At 41.0% G+C, this 22,111-nt stretch overlaps 1 protein-coding gene across 3 annotated transcripts in view; it reads right to left on the bottom strand.

Moving 5' to 3' along the window:
* Positions 1 to 290: 290 nt before the first annotated feature.
* The window catches only part of Grem2 (gremlin 2, DAN family BMP antagonist), a 111,007-nt gene continuing 89,186 nt past the window's right edge, over positions 291 to 22,111 (bottom strand). For all 3 annotated transcript variants that reach the window (XM_074047219.1, XM_074047218.1, XM_074047220.1), the window contains exon 2: positions 291 to 3,655. In XM_074047219.1, the coding sequence (XP_073903320.1) occupies positions 3,148 to 3,654 (507 nt within the window). In that variant the 5' untranslated portion in view covers position 3,655 and the 3' untranslated portion in view covers positions 291 to 3,147. The remainder of the gene's footprint in view (positions 3,656 to 22,111) is intronic.

Genomic DNA, 22,111 nt, shown 5'->3' with positions numbered 1-22,111 from the left:
ATTGTACTATTTATGATTTGGTCTTACTGTTATCTCCCAGACAGGCATTAATAATTAGTGGTAATATATTAATCATTAAACAAGCTTTCCAGGAATACTTACATTCTAACTTGGTCATATTCATCAACATTACAACTTCAAGATCAGTCAGCTAACTTCAGAAATAATTGAATTAGAATACCTCAAGTCAGAGGGAAATACTGTAGGTCATTTGAAAGCTAAAATGAATTATTTATTACTAAGTTGAATTTAAATCCTTTAAATCCATACAGTGAATAAGTCATGTGAAATTTTATCAAGGATTTTATTTTTTATTGATCATTGAGTTTCTTGAATGGCAGACAATTTGATCAGCAGAAAAATGGAACACTGTGAAACTGAGAAGCATTTAAATTAAGAAGTGTTGAGACCTGTGAGAAGTAAATGTAAAATTGGAGAAAACTCAGGACAATTTCTGGCTTGTAGAAGAGACAGGTGTGGTGCCCTGGCTATGAAAGAGAAGATGGAACTGACAGTGGACCTCAGCTTGCAGCAGTTTCTCAAGTCTTCATTCAATACTTCTCACTTGGAGAACACGGCGAGAATATTCTGTCTTCAGCTGGTGGTAGTCTGGAAGAGGCATGAAGTCCCCCAAACCGGGGTCAAAGGCAACTCCCAGAACCTCTGCCCCAGCAGTGCCTGACTCTGATTCTCCTTAAGATGCCAGGCCTCCAAGAGGATTGTGTGACATGGGCCAGGACTTGAACACTATGGCTGGATAAATGCACTCTGTGCCCCCAGAGCTCCTTTGCTGCCTGCTGACACAAGTTCCTAATTCCACTTTTATGGCACCTCACACCAGGGTCACATAAATCCTACAGTATATTTATCTGTTCTATAATTTAATAGTATACCTATAAAATAATTATATTATACTTATAGCTTTTCTTCATTTATAAACAAAACAAAAATTAAATACAATTTGAGCCGTTATAAGGTAAACTTTATACATACAACAGCCCAGAAGGAGCCTCAGATTGCAGCATAGCACATTGCTTCCATTCCATACCCACAATTGGGTTCAAAGAGTGTGCTCAGTCTTGTGTTCTGTGGGTTCTTAGCTTAATCCTTCCCCTATTTGTGTGGGTCCTGTGTTAATAAACAGACAGGGGTAGCTTTCCAGTTGGGGGGGAGACTCTCCTCACCTCTCCCCGCCCCTCCTTTGCCTCCCTTCCCATTCCACTCTCTAAGTCTCGCTAGGACCATGTGAATTTCCTTCCTTCACAGCTTTTCTGAGGCGTGTTCTGCACCAAGTCGAACTTGGCGTTTTCTGCTGACTACAAAATTCACAACTCTGACCTTGGACACCTCTGCACTTTTTCATCTCCATCCCCAGGTTATTTCAGTCTTCTAATTTCAGGCTCTGTATACCCATCTCTAAACCCAAGACCCCCCCTCCCAACAGCACTGTCAGTGCTCAGGATTTATAGTGTTGCAGAAGTGAAAAGACACAAAACTCACAGTGCAGTGGCAGGCAAAAGATTCACTGACACCCCCAACCCTCCCTCTCCACTCTCCTGAGGATGGGCTGTAGACCCACTGCCCTGCCTGGTGTACCACAACAGCTGGGAGAGGGTCCTTGCTCCCACATCCCAGGAAGCAAGAGCACTTGCTTGGAAGTTTCTAGCAAAAGGCTTTTCCAGCGTGCTGGTTCCCACCAATGGCATCTCATTCACATTTCTCAGATTCCATAAATATTACTCACAGGAAGACCTTCCTGGGGCAATTTAGCAAAGGGATTGAAAGTGAGTATAATTCTGGAGGAAAATAAATTATTTCAACTTCCTTATATGGAGAGACCACAATATGGAAACTTGGACTGTTCGTTAGAAAAATTAAAGATAACCTAATGTTTGCTCATACTTTGTAAAGCCTATTCTTTAGAAAGGAAATTAGTTATTTTTGTCAGGGACAGTTCAAATAGATTACTGTCCTCTACATATTTATACTTTACTTCTTCCTTCCTGCCCCACAAAGCCAACAAACTCCTTACATTTTAAAAGATGTTTTAACAGGAAATATGTTTTGCTTAGCGTTGTGGCAGTGAAAATAGTATACTGTGTCACCCACATATGCATATTAAACATTATAAGGGCTTTGAATTGGCAACCTGTCAGTGGCTTCCGCCCCAACACCCATCCTTCCCCATCCAATTTCCACCCAGCAACATAATACTCCAAGTAAACTCGTGGCTCCTCCCACCTCTCCGCCCAATCTAAACTAGGTGCATGGGGGTGAACTGCTGACCAGGCATTGTTTCTCAGTGAAATATCTTTTAAGCAGGTCATCACCTGCTCTCCTCCCTACTCAGAATGGTGCTGTAAAGCTAGAGTTAAAACATGTGAGACGATACATGGATAGATCTGTGCTGGTGGCAACAGCTCTTTACGACAGAGGTCCATTAGACACCCAGCGTTCATAACAGAGACCTTGTGTGTGATCACAGTCTAAAGGCGGAGCTCATCTTGAGCGTACAGGTGGAGCCAGGAGGAAAGAGAAGGGGCGTCGTGGGCAGGTGGGGGGCGTGGCCTACAATGAGCAAGGTCCCCAGGGACATTCACGTCCTCCTCCACTCTGCTCACCTTATCTTCTAGGTATCAGGTTTGTGAGGAGACGCCCAGTCCTCGGGCATGTGTTTTATGGCCGCAGTCCCCATTGGTATCACAGCAGCGGCCAAGGGTAGCCCCCCAGTTACTGGGAGGAACGCGCGCCCAGCAGAAGTCTGTGGACCGCAGCAGAAGTTGGAGTCCGAGGAGTGGGGCACCCATCAGGGCGGAAGGGGGAAGCTGGAGTGTGGGATGAGGCCAGGGACACGCCTGCTTTCCGCATGGAGGAGACGCAGAGCCGGGTTATGGGTGCATCACCTCTGCTGCTGGACGTGGTCGCCAGCGTCTTCCCCAGCCATCCGCAGCCTGGCTTTGGAGGCACAGGTGGGGCCGGGGTTGAGGGGTGGAGGGGGCGGGAACGCAAGGGCAAAGCTCCACGCTCGTGACAGGGACGCGGCTGCCGGAGAGCCGCGCTCGCTGCCGAGGGGACAGCAGCCGGCGTGCGGGCGGGGGAGCTCCGGGCGGGGACCGGGGCGCGGGGCCGCGCTGCGTCCTGGGGCTCTCACTGCTTGTCCGAGTCGCTCAGGTTCACGGACATGCACCGGCACTGCTTCACCTTCTGGATTTTTTTGATTCGGAAGGGAGGATCGAGCCCCGGGCACTCGAGCTCCACCACGACGGAGGTGACACGCTGGGGCTTGCAGAAGGCGCAGGACTGAAAGGACTCCTCCTGCTTCTTCACGTGCCGCGGGATGTAGAAGGAGTTGCACTGGCCGTAGCAGAAGCGGTTGAGCACCGTGCGGCTGCGGCAGCCCTCCTCGCCCACCGTCTGCCGCAGCGGCTGCGTCTTGCACCAGTCACTCTTGAGGTACTTGCGCTCGGTGACCACCAGGGCCTCCTGGCTGGACGCCAGCACCTCCTTCATCTGGTGCTGCCATCTCTCCGAGTTATTGCTGCTGCCGTCTTTGTAGGGCGAGGGGATGGCCCCCGCAGGCCGGTTCTTGCGGGCTTCTGCTACCTTCAGCAGCACCGCCACCAGGAACAGGGACAGGGAGAGCTTCCAGAACATCCTGTAACGAGAAAAGAGTTAGAGGGGCTGTGTGGGAAGAACCATAGGGTGCGGCACCCATCGCTTTCCTTTTAGTGCTGACAGCTGGAAGTGAGGCATGATTACATAGTAAGCTTGGAGACAGCTTGGAGACACCATGACACTACCGGAAAGAGTGCCCCGAAAGCAGGAAGGTCAGTAAATAATTTATACAACAGAAAACACACATAAGTAGAACAATCACAGAGAACTCAAAGCACAATAGATGGGCTTACAGTTTCCTTTCATATGGAAATATTTTTAATCATCAGAGTCCCATAAAATAGTCTGTTATTTCCCCACTTCATGGATGAGGAAACTGAAACACTGAGTTTCCATATGGACTACTTGAATTCAAGCTTCCCAGCTCTGGAACCTAGGCTTTTCATGAGAGCTATCTCACTGTTAAAAATATTTTTGTTAAATGTTTATACTAAAATTATTTCTTAGGGTCACCATTATTAGTCCAGGTCTGAGCCACAAGAGGCCATCACCTCAGAGATGGATCCTTCCTTCATCAGATATTTGTGGAGTACTGATTATGCAGTAAGGAAGTACTGTGATAGGCTTCCTGCTGTAGTTTGGATCTTAAATGTCCCCTAAAGACCCATGTGTGTCTCCAAAGGTTCCATGTGGTGTAACCTTTAAGAGGTGGGACCTAATGGGAGGTCTTGGATTATTGGGGGTGTGCTTTTGAAACTGTGGGCTGCCAGTGTCTCTCTCTCTTTGCTTCTTGGCTGCCATGAGACAAGCAGCTTCCTAAGCCACACACTCCTGACATGAGGTGCTGACTCACCACAGGCCCAAAGCATCCTCTGACTGAAACCTCCAAAACTGTGAGCCAAAATAAACCTGTGTTCTTTGTAAGTTGATTATCTCAGGTATTTTGTTCCAGTAAAGGAAAGGTAACCAATGGCCCCAGGGATGTGAGGGTACAAGGGAAAAACATTAGTTGTGCTTAGAGAAGGAGCAGGAGTAGTTTAGCAAGTAATAACTAAATGAGTCCCTTACAATCCAATAGGTCATCTTCAGGACATAGTACTGCCAGCAGTGCAGGAGTTAGGCAGTGTGGTGGATGACATTGGGCAGAAGAAGCAAAACAGTTGGGAGTAGAGTGAAGGGAAAGAATTTTCTTTTTTCATAAAATCATACTGTCCAGTACAATTATTGGAATGTCAAGAACAAGTTTTTAAAGTTCTTTTCTCATGCCTCTGTGGTTACACACACGAGGTGTCATCTGAAAACAGCCACACTTCCAGCAGACCCATGGCAAGCATCAAGAATTGGAATTCATCAGCTATTATATTTGCAGAATGATTACAATCTCAATAGCCTTTTAAAAAGAGAGTACTTTGGTTCCATTTTAATAATTTCAAACATTATTAACATTCTGAGTAAACACAACCAAAATTGTGCAAGTCCCAGCCAGAAAAGTGCCTGGTCCTCAACTCCTAGTTCCAATGGCAGCTTCAATGCCAGCATAATAGGCTCAGAACTGCAGGCTTTCATTCGACAGATTCTAACTGTTGTCAGGAAGAAGAGAGCTCAAACTCGTTCAGATTGACTGGGGGCAAAAACACTTCCTGTTAACAGTGTTAGATGTGGTGGTTAGCAACATGCATTCTCTGAATACTTTAAAATCATTATAAAACATCTGGCATCCATCCCTAGAAGCTGTATCTCACAGGAGCCTAGGAAGAAAAGCAAACCTCCAAGTTTTCAAGAAAGGGAGAGGCAATTGATGAAATGTCAATGACTGGAGCCAAGTCAGGCTCTTTTCCTTTCATACCTCTCATTTCTTTTCTCCTTCACACATGGCAACAGAAAGCTCACCAATCATCTGACATCTCAGCATCAGAACAGGCAAGCAGACAAGAAGGTGTTTTGCCTGGTGACTGTTAGCAGTGTCTCCTTCCTCCAGGGACACTAGAGTGATGGAGCTGCTATGTCACCTATTCCACTGGCCCTCATTTGCATCGGGCTCACCAGAGGAGACAATGGGCATACCTCTGTCTTCAGTTTGCCAGCTATCCCTGCATACATGCCAGTGGCCCCAGCAGGATCTGAATTTAACCTTGCTCTGTGCTGAACCCTTTTCTATTCAGAGAAATGGCTGGCATACAATAAGCCTCTCAGGAATGTGGTTACAACTGCCAGTAATGACAACGTGAAGATCCTTCACTTTACTCTCTCATCTTATGTTTGGCTTTTATCAGAAGAAGCTCGTAAATAAATCCTGTTGGTTTTATTAACCAACCTTCTGGCTTGACAATGTTGTCAATTTGCAAGTGGTGCCAGGACTGTAAATGCTGATGGTCTAAGCAGACTGTGTTGGCCAAAGTAGATTGTGCAAAAAAAGAGGTAGTAGTAGAAGTATTTTCCTCTAAGTCAACGCCCTGTGGCTGGCCTTTGAAAAGACCAGAACAAAAGCTACCCAGGTCAAAGGAGTCTGGTACCTAGGCAGCTAAAGAATCACAGGCCCCTTCTATCAGCTCTTCCTAGAAGGGTCAAGACTGAAGAGGGGCTCTACAATATCAGATTGAGCTAGAAAGCATCCTGGTTTCTATGAAAGGACACGGCAATGCTGAGTTATCTACCCATCCAAACAGGTGTATGAAGTGAGGCTGCTGAGTGACGTGGTTTTCAGAGGGCAGACGAGCAGATGAAGGCAAAATGGGCTATGTAGGAGTGGTGAGTGGGATGCGGCTAAAACATCTCCTGTGACCTGGGAATTCTCAGCATCCTTGGAGGCTGGGAGGGAATGGCCCTTATACTCAGGGTTAAATATCCCTAGGCACATTTGGGATGAACTTGCTTGACCACCCAGGTGAAAGCAGACTGAAAGCAAATGAAGCCAATCCCCCAGTAACCCCAAATATCAGAGATTACTTTTATAGTTTTCCACTGCCACTGCCTCAACAAACAAGGGTTCTTCACCTATGATTTTGGTCCTTTGGCTGGCGGGGGCTGTGGTTTAGCTCCCCAACTAACTCTCTAGAGATAGATTTGGCTTTCCTTGGCCGCAGGATCATCCTTATACCCTAAGATTGCTAGCTGCTGAAGCCACTCACCTCCCTGCAACTGTAAACTGAGGCAAACTGTGACTCATGGGCCAAACCAAGCTGAGATCCATTTTTGTAAATAAGGTTAAACTGGAGCTTGGCCAACCATCCATTTACATTTTGTCTCTGGTGGCTTTTGTGCTGTGAGGGCAGAATGAATAGTGGAGATAGTGACCTTAATGCCAAGTCGAAAGTATTTACTATCTGGCCTTTTACAGAGAAACTTGGCCAAGTTCTGCCCCTAACTTTTCCTATCCAGTTTAGTCATTGCCTTTTTGCTGTTGCATTCTTTTGCCGCAGAAAGTAGCTTTCATTGAGTGTAAAAATTTCTAAGTATTTAACACTTCAAACATAGAATAAAACAGAAAATATTATAAATCCTATGTGCCCATCATGAGGATGAAAACAATATTGATATTTCCCATCTTTATTTTACAGTCTCTTTCAATTTTGACAATACACACAGTCTCCTCCTCCCACCCCTCCTTATACCCTCACTGAGATGGTGTAGGTATGGCATGCTATAGTATTTGGCAGTTGTACCTATCATTCGCTTGAGTTTTGTGTATGAGTGTGCTCACATGTGTAAAAAATCTTTAGGTAACAATGTCCCACTCTACTTTTCTTTGGCAACATTTTTCACAAATGCATGTTTGAGATTTCCTGCACGTGGGTGTTTGCAGAAGTCTGTCTACCTCCACTGCTCCACTAAGCACTTTATTCATTCATCTGGCTGAGGAACAGTGGCGTTGCTTGTACTTTTTCTCAATTGCCAATAGAGCCACACCAAACATTTTTTGCATGCGCTTATTTAGCCCATCTGTTGCAGTTTCTCTCTAGAGAAACACCAAGAAGTGGAATGCTGGGCCAGAGGACATGTACAACTTGAGCTTGACAAAGTTTTGCCAAGTTTCTTTCTAAGTGCTTGCTCCAGTCTTCTCTCCCATGGATGGGATGTGAGTCCTTCTGCTTCTGGCTAACACTTGGTGGTGCCAGATTTATTACTTTTTGCCTGCCTGAAAAATGTGAAATAGCATCCTACAATTAATTTGCATCTGTTTGATTACAGGGGGTTGCACATCAAGTTCAAATGCAGTGGTCCTCCAACTGAAAATGAGAGATTGCAATTTATTTAAAGTGAGAGAAAGTAAAATACTGAGGACAAACCAAAGTTCTAGCTATAAATTTTGAAATGTCATGAAAACAATAGGAAGTGGCTAGCAATTTTGAAAGCAGAAATATCAGGGCATTGCCCCCTGACTGCAAATGAATCCATTTACTTTTCCAAGTGACATTGCCTTCATGGAACATTGACCATCATTTTGTTCCTGGAAAATTCAATGTCATCTGAATACTTTGAAGGAAGTATATCATCTGTGAATTTGTAATCAACGTTCTTTTCTCTGAAGAAATTGCAGGGATAAATTCAGGACAGGAAGTGTTAACACTGAGCAAGATGGCAGCACAGTGTTACATTTACAAGGAAGCAGGTGGGAAAGCTCTTTGAAAGCTCTGATATTTATGCCCAAGGGTTGCTTCTCTCTAAGCCACATCCACTTGAGAAAGGGAAAGAGAAGATGGTTTCTGGGCCTTGACCCTCCATGGCTCACTCGCAGGCCTCTCCGCCTTCCTCTCTGTAAAATGGTGTTAATGGCACTTGTCACTCCTGTACTATGTTGCTGTTATGAAAAATGTGGCTCCAAAATCAAGTCATAGTCCAAGAGCTATTAGAGCAAAATGCACCATGAGTTTTATTTGAAAAGAAAGAAGAAATTGTGAATGTTCCATTAAGGATTTTACAGCCAGTGACACTGTTCTCTGCAGTCATTAAGCAGTTCCTAAATAGTTTTTTTTTTCAAATAGAAATTTTAGACTGTTGCCTTAGAGACCATTCATGCATGTTGCAGGATTCCACACTGCACCCCCTTCTTCCACCCCCCTAGGACAGCCATTGTTTGTTCTAAGAGAGCTAAAACAGCAAAGTTCCACTTCCCTGGGAGCACAGCGTAGATTTTCTGTCTATGTATACATAAAAGATTAGAGAGGCCTGTCTCAAATGCTTTGAGCAAAATAAAAAACATCTTGCCCATGTGCTCCATCAGCTTTCCCTGTTCACTCTACTTTCAGCTGCTTTGTTTGATTTCTTATATCATAGCTATAGGAATGATGACAGAGCACGTAGTAAAGTCTGAGGAAACTGTGTACTCCATTTTTACTTCCTCTGAATTCATAAGAACACGTTTTTCTTCTTGCTTGTTTAGTCTTCCAATCTCCTTTCTTGATTTTTTTTTTTTCTCTGCTTACTTCCAAAAGGTTGGAGTTCTCCAAAGATTTTTCCAAAATCTTGTTTCTTCTTTCTCACACTCCGGAGAATTTTACTCATGCTTATGACTTCAACCACTAGCTCTCTGCTTATGACTCTGTCCCTGTCCCCCAATGCCTACTAGATGTTCCCCAGTGTCCTATAGCACCCCAAGTTCTATATGTTTCAGGTCGCATTAGTATTTTTCCACTACACTGCTCCTCTTCAGACAGTTCCTATCTCCATGAACAGCACAAATGTTATCCTTTAAGATGCTCAGGGCAGGCCCTGCTCCTTTACTACTTGAGAGTCAATGTTCCTATTCATCCTCCCTAGCTGAACTACAATTTTGTTCAGCTGTAGGATTCTAAATTCTCCATAAACCATTCCACATACTATGGAGTAGAAAGCTGGCTGATCTAAGCCAATTGTGTATCTCAGTCTTCTTACAAGTGCTTGATTTAGATGTGGACCATGATATAATTGTGATGAGTAGATACATGGTGAACCCTCCTGGGGAAGAATTTTATTTCCCTATAAAAAGAGTCATGCCAGGAGAAATGACTGGTTTAGTTTTTGGTTATGTCTATGCAAGGATTTAATGCTTGAGCCTTGGGAGACGCCATGCGATGGAAGCCAAATGCTTGCACAAAATGGAAAGCAACTTGTCTTCTTGACTGTTGTTAAGCCATTAAGTAACCATCCCTGATCTCCTTACCTCTGGACTTCCTGGGTGTGAGTTAACGCTTCAATATTTAGATCACTTCTGTTTAGTGTGGATTATTTTAGCTTATCTTTTCCCATATTAAGCCCATCAACAATACCTCATTGTCTTTCATGTCTCACTTCTAAATCTGGCTTTTGCTACTTTTGCTCAAGTCCTTATCATCTGACTCTTACAACAGCCTCCTCACTGGCCTCCCTATCTCCAGACTCACACATTGGAATCTTCCAGATTCCTATCAGGGTAATGTTCTAACACTCAACAGTGTATTATTTCTTTAAATTAAGTCATTTAGAGTTTTCATATCACTTTGGCATGGTGTCTAGGCCTTCTGTGATCTTTGTCCCTTCTCTGGTCTCATCACACCGTATCTCTTCATCTTACACCTTATACTTGAAATGTACAAAATTCTGTGTTCAACCTTATGCAAAGATGCTTTCCACCTCCAAACATTTGTACAGCTATTTCTTTTGACTCATGTGTTGCTTCTCTGATGATCCTTAGTTGTTTGGGTGTTATTCCATTGTTATTTCCATTGTGAAATCATCCATGTTGCCTATGCCCTGTTATAGCCAACAGACATGGCATAGCCATTGTCTGCACATTTTTCTCCCCTGCTTGAATGTAAGTCATTGGAAGGCAAGAATATTCAACCTTTGTTTCCACAGTTATTTATGATGGGTCTGGAGAAAAGTTTTGAATGTTTATTAATGCATGAGTAAATAAAAGATCAAATGATTAAGGAGTTTTTACTTATCCTGTATAAATGTGTTTTAAAAGCTTTTTTTTAAACTATAGACTAGAGCTTAAGACTGGGTTACCTTTTTTAGTAGCAGTGATACTTTTTACACAAGCTTTTAGTCATAGTGATTTAATAAGATCTAGCCATCAAAACCAGAAGTGAATAAAACTCTTAAACATGGGACATTTTAAAAATCTAAATAAGGAGAATTCCAAGATGGCGGCTAGAGGTAGGAAGCAGAAAGTGACCCTCCTATAGTGAAATCTTGGAGAGACGCTGGAGACACACTTTGCAGGCATAATCACCGAGAAAAGGCATAACTTTGACTCCTCCACATCTCCAGCCGGCGCAGAGAATCTCCACTTCACGTTAAACGGAGAACCGAGGAGGCCCCCGGGCCGCCAGTGGCCGGCGCCCATACGGCTTGGGAAGACGTGGACCAGGTGAGCTTCGTGGTACTGCGGTAGCCCCACAGACAAGCCTGGGCCAGAGCAGCATAGCCCCCCTGGACAGACTGACCTCCACCCGGGGAAAAAAAAAAAGAGAAACTGAGTACTAAGCAATAAGAACAGTTAAGACACGCTGGAAAGAGGGTGGGGCGCCCTGAGCGCTGAAGATTGGGGGAAGGGAATCCTTCCCGGGACTGTAAATAAACGAGCCGGGAGGGCCGGAGAGGCTCTGGCGGGAGCGGAGCGCGCCCAGCAGCCAGGAGCGGGACGCTTGTGAGAGGAGGGAAGACCCACTTCCCACGTGAACTGTAAATAAACACGCAGGCCTGACAACGCGGGGCAGTGGCACCTTTCCCAGTGCTTGGAAAGGGGAAAGCCTGTGGCAGAGGCCTCCGCACAGGAGAACTCAGCAAACAAAGCCTGTGGGACCAGGTGAGTGCTAGCTCACCCCAGAGATCTGCATAAATAACGCCGCCAGCTACAGGCTGAGAGCAGCAGGCAGGCAAGCCACAGTTGCAGCTACCACTCTCAGAACTGCCTCCAGACGCTTTTTTTTTCTTTTTCTCCCTACCTTTGATGAGAGAACAACCGAATTACACCTGCAAGCCGAAAAACTTACTGAAACTATATTGCATTTGAACTGGGGACACTTGGTGGGGCTTTTTTTTTTTTTTCTTTCTTTCTTCTGTGTGTATGTGAGTGTAGTTTTGTTCTACTTTATGCATCCCCTTTGATGAGACAACTACAGAACATCTGAGGCACCAACTCCAGGACTGGAGATTGAGACGGACATCCAAATTATTAAGACTGAAATTGCATTGCATATAAACTTGGAAGTTTTTTGGTTTTTTGTTTTTTGTTTTTTTTTTAATTTTCTATTTTCCATTTTATTTTAATTCATTTTTATAAATAGATATTACTTTCATATACTTATTTTTTATTTTTTTATCTTTGATTTTCAATCCTCTCTCTGTCACTCTATTATCTGTTCAGCTTACTGTCGATTAGTACACTAACACTCCCTGTTTATACCTTTGAAACTCTCTTGTCTGATACCTTGTTCTGCTTTCTCCCTCTTGTCTGTATATTTGTTTTCCCCTTTTCTTTAACATCTTGCTTTCCATCTCAGCTCACTCTTCCATTCTAAATATTACCATTGTTATTATTACAATTACACACAGTACAGGGACAGTAACAACACCAAGGACAATGACAGGAAGACAGAAAAAACAAGGAAACCAGTTTCCCCACAGCAAAAAATTAGTACAGGAACCAGAGGGGAATGAAGAGAACAGAAACTCAGAGCCAGACTCCAACAAAATGAAGATAAACTATGCCAAAGGACCCAATGAAGCCTACAAGAATAATTTAAAAGAAGACATACTACAAGTACTCCATGAGAATTTTATAGAGATGATACTGGATAGGGTCAACCAAAATGTACAGGAGACACTCAAGAAATTCCAAGACAATAAAAATAGAGAATTTGAAAAAGCAAAAGAAGAAATAAAGGAAACCATAGAAGCACTGTATAAACACCAAAGTGAAAGAGAGAACACAATGAATAAATAGATAAATGAACTCAGGACAAAAATAGACAACAATAAAGAAGAAAACAGCCAGGATATGGAAAACCTCAGAAAAAAGAACGAAACAGAACTGCAAAACAAAACGGAAGGCCAATCCAGCAGAATAGAACAAACAGAAGACAGAATCTCAGAACTTGAAGATGAAATGGTAATTAAAGGAAAAACTGAAGAACTATTAATTAAACAACTCAAGACCTGTGAAAAGAAAATGCAAGAACTCACTGACTCCATCAAAAGACCAAACTTGAGAATCATGGGCATCGAAGAAGGAGAAGAGGTGCAAGCGAAGGGAATGCGTAATATATTCAACAAAATAATAACGGAAAATTTCCCAAATCTAGAGAAAGATATTCCCATACAGATGCAAGAGGCCTCCAGGACACCAAACAGACCAGATCAAAATAGAACTACTCCACGACATATCATCATTAAAACAACAAGTTCAGAAACTAAGGAAAGAATATTGAAGGCTGCAAGAGAGAAAAAACAAGTAACATACAAAGGTAAACCCATCAAAATCACAGCAGACTTCTCAACAGAAACATTAAAAGCAAGAAGAGCGTGGGGTGAGATCTTCCGGGCACTGAATGAAAATAACTTCAACCCCAGGATACTCTACCCAGCAAAGCTATCATTCAAAATAGATGGAGCAATAAAAGTCTTCCATGATAAGCAGAAACTAAAACAATATGTGACCACAAAGCCACCATTACAAAAGATTCTGCAAGGGATCCTGCACACAGAAAGTGACACCCAAGTTAACCATGAAAAGGCAGGCAGCACCAAACCACAGGATAAGAAAAAGCAAGACAGTAGAGAGTAACATCAAGTTAGGTACACACAATCAAACCTTCAAACAACTAAGATAACTAAATGGCAGGAATCACCACATACCTATCAGTACTAACGCTTAATATTAATGGACTTAATTCACCCATCAAAAGACACCGTTTGACAAAATGGATTAAAAAAGAAGATCCAACAATTTGTTGCTTACAGGAGACTCATCTCACAGACAGAAATAAGCATAGGCTTAGGATGAAAGGCTGGAAGAAGATTTACCAAGCCAATGGCCCCCGAAAACAAGCAGGAGTAGCAATACTTATCTCTGACAAAGTAGACTTCAAACCTACATTGATCAAACGAGATAAAGAAGGACATTCCATACTAATAAAAGGGGAAATAGACCAAAAGGAAATAATAATCATCAATCTGTATGCACCCAATGTCAACGCACCCAATTTCATCAAACATACCCTGAAAGACCTAAAAGCATATATTAACTCCAACACAGTGGTTGTGGGAGACTTTAACACTCCATTAGCATCAATAGATAGGTCATCCAAACAAAAACTCAATAAAGAAATCCAAGATCTAAAATATGCAATAGATCAAGTGGACCTAGTAGATGTCTACAGAACATTTCATCCAACCTCTACACAATATACATTCTTCTCAGCAGCCCATGGAACCTTCTCCAAAATAGATCATATCCTAGGGCACAAAGCAAGCCTCAGCAAATACAAGAAAATAGAAATAATACCATGCATACTATCTGACCACAATGCAGTAAAAGTAGAACTCAACAACAAAAGTAAAGACAAAAAACATGCAAACAGCTGGAAACTAAATAACTCATTACTTAATGAAGAATGGATCATCGATGCAATAAAAGAGGAAATTAAAAAGTTCCTAGAAGTCAATGAAAATGAAAACACAACCTACCGGAACCTATGGGACACAGCTAAGGCAGTCTTGAGAGGAAAGTTTATAGCCATGAGTGCATATATTAAAAAGATTGAAAGATCCCAAATCAATGATCTAATGATACATCTCAAACTCCTAGAAAAACAAGAACAAGCAAATCCCAAAACAAATAGAAGGAGAGAAATAATAAAAATAAGAGCTGAAATCAACGAAATAGAAACCAAAAAAACCATACAAAGAATTAATGAAACAAAAAGTTGGTTCTTTGAAAAAATAAACAAGATCGAAAGACCCCTGGCAAACCTGACTAAAATGAGGAGAGAAAAAACCCAAATTAGTAGAATCAGGAATGCAAAAGGGGAGATAACAACAAATACCATGGAAGTCCAGGAAATCATCAGAGACTACTTTGAGAACCTATATTCAAATAAATTTGAAAATCTAAAAGAAATGGACAGATTTCTAGATACATATGATCATCCAAAACTGAACCAAGAGGAAATTAATCACCTGAATAGACCTATAACACAAAATGAAATTGAAGCAGCAATCAAGAGTCTCCCCAAAAAGAAAAGTCCAGGACCTGATGGATTCTCTGCTGAATTCTATCAGACCTTTAAAGAAGAACTGATACCAACCCTCCTTAAACTGTTCCATGAAATAGAAAGGGAAGGAAAACTGCCAAACACATTTTATGAAGCCAGTATTACACTTATCCCAAAACCAGGCAAAGACACCTCCAAAAAGGAGAACTATAGGCCAATCTCCTTAATGAACATTGATGCAAAAATCCTCAACAAAATAATGGCAAATCGAATTCAGCAACACATCAAAAAGATTATTCACCACGACCAGGTAGGCTTCATCCCAGGGATGCAGGGGTGGTTCAACATACGAAAATCAATAAACGTAATAAACCACATTAACAGAAGTAAAGACAAAAACCACTTGATCATCTCAATAGATGCAGAAAAAGCCTTTGATAAGATCCAACATCATTTCATGATAAAAGCTCTAAGAAAACTAGGAATAGAAGGAAAGTTCCTCAACATTATAAAAGCTATATATGACAAACCTACAGCCAGCATTATACTTAACGGAGAAAAATTAAAACCATTCCCTCTAAAATCAGGAACCAGACAAGGATGCCCACTATCTCCACTCCTATTCAACATAGTACTGGAATTCCTAGCCAGAGCAATTAGGCAAGAAGAAGGAATAAAAGGAATACAAATAGGTAAAGAAACTGTCAAAATATCCCTATTTGCAGACGACATGATCCTATACCTTAAAGACCCAAAAAACTCTACTCAGAAGCTTCTAGACATCATCAATAGCTATAGCAAAGTAGCAGGATATAAAATCAACATAGAAAAATCATTAGCATTTCTATACACTAACAATGAGCAAACGGAAAAAGAATGTATGAAAACAATTCCATTTACAATAGCCTCAAACAAAATCAAATACCTAGGTGTAAACCTAACAAAAGATGTGAAAGACCTCTACAAGGAAAACTATACACTTCTGAAGAAAGAGATTGAGGAAGACTACAGAAAGTGGAGAGATCTCCCATGCTCATGGATAGGTAGAATCAACATAGTAAAAATGTCGATACTCCCCAAAGTAATCTACATGTTTAATGCAATTCCCATCAAAATTCCAATGACATTCATTAAAGAGATTGAAAAATCTACCGTGAAATTTATATGGAAACACAAGAGGCCACGAATAGCCAAGGCAATACTCAGTCAAAAGAACAATGCAGGAGGTATCACAACACCTGACTTCAAACTATATTACAAAGCAATAACAATAAAAACAGCATGGTACTGGCACAAAAACAGACATGAAGACCAGTGGAACAGAATAGAGGATCCAGATATGAAGCCACACAACTATGAGCAACTTATCTTTGGTAAAGGAGCTAAAAATATACGATGGAGAAATAGCAGCCTCTTCAACAAAAACTGCTGGGAAAACTGGTTAGCAGTCTGCAAAAAACTGAAACTAGATCCATGTATATCACCCTATACCAAGATTAACTCAAAATGGATCAAGGATCTTAATATCAGACCCCAAACTCTTAAGTTGATACAAGAAAGAGTAGGAAATACTCTGGAGTTAGTAGGTATAGGTAAGAACTTTCTCAATGAAACCCCAGCAGCACAGCAACTAAGAGCATAGATAAATGGGACCTCATAAAACTAAAAAGCTTCTGTTCATCAAAAGAAATGGTCTCTAAACTGAAGAGAACACCCACAGAGTGGGAGAAAATATTTGCCAATTATACATCAGACAAAGGACTGATAACCAGAATATACAGGGAACTTAAAAAACTAAATTCTCCCAAAACTAATGAACCAATAAAGAAATGGGCACGTGAACTAAACAGAACTTTCTCAAAAGAAGAAATTCAAATGGCCAAAAAACACATGAAAAAATGCTCACCATCTCTAGCAATAAAGGAAATGCAAATTAAAACCACACTAAGATTCCACCTCACCCCTGTTAGAATAGCCATCATCAGCAACACCACCACCAACAGGTGTTGGCGAGGATGCGGGGAAAAAGGAACCCTCTTACACTGTTGGTGGGAATGTAGACTAGTACAACCACTCTGGAAAAAAATTTGGAGGCTACTTAAAAAGCTGGACATCGATCTACCATTTGATCCAGCAATACCACTCTTGGGGATATACCCAAAAGACTGTTACTCCAGAGGCACCTGCACATCCATGTTTATTGCGGCACTATTCACAATAGCCAAGTTATGGAAACAGCCAAGATGCCCCAGCACTGACGAATGGATTAAGAAAATGTGGTATCTATACACAATGGAATTTTATGCAGCCATGAAGAAGAACGAAATGTTATCATTCGCTGGTAAATGGATGGAATTGGAGAACATCATTCTGAGTGAGGTTAGCCTGGCTCAAAAGACCAAAAATCGTATGTTCTCCCTCATATGTGGACATTAGATCAAGGGCAAACACAACAAGGGGATTGGACTATGAGCACATGATAAAAGCGAGAGCACACAAGGGAGGGGTGAGGATAGGTAAGACACCTAAAAAACTAGCTTGCATTTGTTGCCCTTAATGCAGAGAAACTAAAGCAGATACCTTAAAGCAACTGAGGCCAATAGGAAAAGGGGACCAGGAACTAGAGAAAAGGTTAGATCAAAAAGAATTAACCTAGAAGGTAATACCCACGCACAGGAAATCAATGTGAGTCAATGCCCTGTATAGCTATCCTTATCTCAACCAGCAAAACCCCTTGTTCCTTCCTATTATTGCTTATACTCTCTCTACAACAAAATTAGAGATAAGGGCAAAATAGTTTCTGCTGGGTATTGAGGGGGGGAGCGGGAGGGGGTGGAGTGGGTGGTAAGGGAGGGGGTGGGGGCAGGGGGGAGAAATGAACCAAGCCTTGTATGCACATATGAATAATAAAAGAAAAATGAAAAAAAAAATAAAAAAATAAAAATAAAAATCTAAATAATTGCCTATGGTTCAGTAGTGAATATTTTTGCCAATTCTTATCTTCCATTCAAAGTGTCCATTCCTTTGTTCCTTGGACGACTGACCTAATGGTCTTTATCTCTCATCTTAAGTATTGTAGCATCTCTCCTTGTAAAAGGTCTTCAAACAGAGGCTTATCTAGTCCTAGGGGTTGCACACAGGCTTTCCAAGAGGTAAGTATTCAAAGGTAGATTTAGAGGAATCAATATTCAAATCTTCAATCTCCATTTGCCCTTTCTCTTCTAAGAGATCTGCTTGCAAAGGTATCTACCTTGACACAACAGGTTCTTCTTCCTAACTCTTTGAGTTTTCTCTTCTTCCCTATGACAACAGAGAGGGATAGCTCCTGTACCACCCCACTTATCCTGGAGTATTGTCTGTGCTAAGTCCTCTTTCCAGGAATCAACAGTATTCATTCACAAAAACACACATAATAAAAAAAAATCTCCACACATGGGGCATCTGTTTAAGAGAGGTAAGTCATTGAAATTTACATTTCTGTGTTTAATAACTATTTATCAAATTCATAACATATTTTTTTAACATAAAACAACTGGGTTAGTAATTTAATCTGAAATGCCATGAATAAATTCAAGTAGACCAAATGTTCCAATTAAAATTTTGTCAGACATGATCACAAAAATTAATTGTATGATGTTTTCAAGAGATATATGTTAAAATGATATATATAAGAAGGTTAAAAGTAAAAAGGTAGAAAAAGATATACCATGAAGTTTCTAGGTAAGAGAAAGCTGGCCAGAAAAACCTTAATATCAGATAAGATAGACATTAAGTCAAAAAGCATTATCAAAGATAGTCACTTCATAATGATAATGTTCAATTCAGTATTTTAAAATAGTCATAATTTTTTTTCTTTTATTATTCATATGTGCATACAAGGCTTGGTTCATTTCTCCCCCCTGCCCCCACCCCCTCCCTTACCACCCACTCCACCCCCTCCCGCTCCCCCCCCAATACCCAGCAGAATTCATAACATATTTATACTAGTTTGATTAAATACTGTCATTCATTCAATAAATAATTAATCCATGGGAAAAATTCAAATGTTATAAGCTTTATAACCACAGAATTAAAATTAAACCTTATATGTATACTTTCTATTACAGAAAAGAATGACAGAATTTAAAAAAAAGAATTTCAAATATAAAACCTGTGGGAAAACTAGAGGGAAATGTGAATTTAAGGAGAAAATGAAATGATGTAATTTCCTTTAAAGGAATATTTCTACATGCACTTTAAAAAATGTATAATAATGCACCTAAAATATCTCTCGAGACATTAAAAAAGAGATTTTGTCTTGAGACATCCAATTTGTGGTGTTCTTTAAATGACACCCATTGCAAGTTTTGAAGTCAATTAAAGTATGTGAGAGGTTATACAGGTTTAGAAATAAAGATATTGGTGAAAAGTACATGTTATGAATATCAATACCTTCTTTTTAAAAAAAATGCATTAGTGATTCTGGGCAAGAATAATAAAACACCCTTGATTTCTTTGATAAATAAGTTTTATGCCCTGAAGTAAATGTTCTAAGGAAATACCTCAGGCTTCCTTCCTCTCTGATTCACACTCATGCCTCTCAAATCCTGAAATCTCTCTTTCCAGACACTTTTTCAAAATTTTGTTGGCTAATGAATTCAGAGAGGACAGGAACAATCCCATACAAAGTAATTTAATTGAAAAAGAAGTCTAGTTTAGTTGGTGTTAATTCTTAGGCACAATGCTCTTTTTAGATTAGCTTCTACTGACAACTGATGCTGAGTTCAGACAAATTGGAGGGCAAATTCAAGGCTCTAGACCAAAGAAAACAACACATAATCAGAGACAACCAGGAGACTTAAAACATGCCAATGGATATGGAGTTATGGAAAATTGAAAGAAAAAAGTGCTGAAAATGTATCAGAAATGAATACCAACACCACAGCACTCTTCATTTATGAGTCCCTAGCAAGCAGCACTTTTGTTAAAGTTGTGAGCATTAATGGATTCATTCATTCATTCTACACACTCCATGAAATTCCTTAGGGATTGGGATACAAAGAGGAACAAGACACCCTTTCATCCTAGGAAACACATACCCACCTACCCCCCCAACACACCCCCACAATACACACACACACACACACACACAAACACACACACAAAATAACCCTGGAAATAGAAAACTAGGTAATTGGCTCTTTGAGCAATCCATGAAAGAAATGATACCAGACCAAACTAAAGGATTATGGAGATAGAAAAGAAGGGAAGATTTTAGATATTTGGCCTTTTACCTGTTCAAGTGATTGAATGGACACAAAAATAAGGAAGAGGGGGAAATCTGGGTATTTGCTTCAGCTGGTAGGAGAATATTAAAGAAAGAGCTGGGAACATAGGGTCTCAATGACACAGTGAAAGAAAAATGTCTGACCTCTAAAAGGGAGAGAGTACTGCCCAAATCTATGGGGTAGTAAGATCGCTCAATGGATAGAGCAAGAAAAGTAGACCAAGTGCAGAACTTTGAGGGGAAAATGGCTTTTCAATGAAGTGAGGACAGGAAACCCACCAAGCCAGCCACACAGAAACAGGAAGAGCTAAAGATGTTGGATATCAGGTGAAGCCAAGTCTGAAAGTCCTCTATGGTGGTTAGAGATGGATAGAGATAACTGATGGAGGAGTTCCAAGATGGAGGGTGGGAGGCTGAGCAAGATTGAAGTGGGGCAGAAATGAAGATGATGTGAAATCAATCATGTTTATTATGGTTTGCAGTGTTGCTGATAAACTAAAATTCACCTAATCTTCCAAATATTTAAGAATCTACTCAGAGTGAGGTAAGTGGAATACCTGGGGAGGACAAAACTCGATTTCTTTTCTTTTTTCCTTTTGGTGCTGGAGGATTGAACCCAGGGCTTTGAGCATGTTAAGCAGGTGCTCTACCACTTAGCTACACCTGCAGGCCTTTTTTCTTCAGACATCTTGATTGAGATATAATTCACATATCATACAATTCACCTACTTGAAGCATGCAATCAGTGGTTCTTACTCATTCTCCCTTTCTCCCCTCTTTCCCTGCCCATCTCGCCTCTCCCTTGCACTTCAGCCCGAGGTGATCACTTACCTACTTTCTTCTCTATTTATTTGCCAGTTATGGACATTTAACTTTTTTCTTTTTGTATTCTGAACCACAACATAAGTACTAAGCCAAGTTACTCTGAGCACTGAACAGAAGGCAAGCAGCAAGCGGATGCATGGGCTTGACGTTCCCTCTACTTTTTCTCAGACAGCCTTTGTTTCCCACATAATCCTCCTAATTTACCAGTCTTCTCCAAGGGCAAACTTCAAACTCCATCAGAAAAGAAACCAAGTCTCTTTTGTTCACCATCACATCCTCAGAATATAGCACAAGCCCCATCACATTGCAGATGACTGGTATTTACTGAATAAATGAAGAAATACCTAATATTTTTGAGAAATTGCAGATGTTGTTCTTGCTAGTAATCAAACTGCCAGAGTATAGCTGATATTTGAGAAGAGGAAAGCCTGGGAGGTTAGAGGCATCATTCCTTTGCCTTTTATTTGGGAAATAAAGCAAATTTAAGTGTAGCATTCATGCAGCAAATATTTACTGAATGCACATGTGCTCGTGATGTTTGGTGTCCATTCTGTGTTTTATAACAGTTTAGTTCTTTGGATCAGCCTAATTACAAATAATGTAAATAAAATGGACTTCCACTGAACTCTTGAAGTATTTTCAGAGAATGGTTCTTGTTAACATCAAACAGAACCAGTTATACCTTCAGCCAAACTTACCAAACATTTTCTAATATGTTGTTTTTAAACACAAGTATTGGCACATTTTACGCAGAGCAAATCCTATTAAAGAACTCAACAAAAGACTCTCCTTTTTTTTTTTAGTATATGGTCCTCAAAACTGCTTTGTGAACAGACACACCTGAGAATTTGTTAGACAGTCCCCCAGGTGCAAACATGGGGACAATGCTGACACTCAAGATCTGAGTTGGAACCTGAGAACGGCAGTTTTAAAATGCACCCCTTGCTCTAAAAATGGAATCTAGGTTGTTTGTCTAAAATAAATGTTCTGGACTCTAGCCACTGGCTGCGGCAAACTTCATTAATTACGTTCTTGTTAATAAAGACCAGAGAGTAAGGCAGCGCTACACAGCCATCAGTGCGACATTAATTAAAAGTTCCAGCCAACATCTCTTCTTTGGAGCAATGTCCCCAGTTAAGAGCAGAGAACATCGTTGCTATCTCTGCCTGGAAGAGGTAAGAGAAGCAATGTGCAAGGAATGGCGGTTGTGTACTAAGCAGGATTCCTG

This window comes from Castor canadensis, chromosome 11 (genome assembly GCF_047511655.1).
Source record: "Castor canadensis chromosome 11, mCasCan1.hap1v2, whole genome shotgun sequence".
Classification (NCBI taxonomy): domain Eukaryota; kingdom Metazoa; phylum Chordata; class Mammalia; order Rodentia; family Castoridae; genus Castor; species Castor canadensis.
This window is presented reverse-complemented; position numbering and strand designations above follow the sequence as displayed.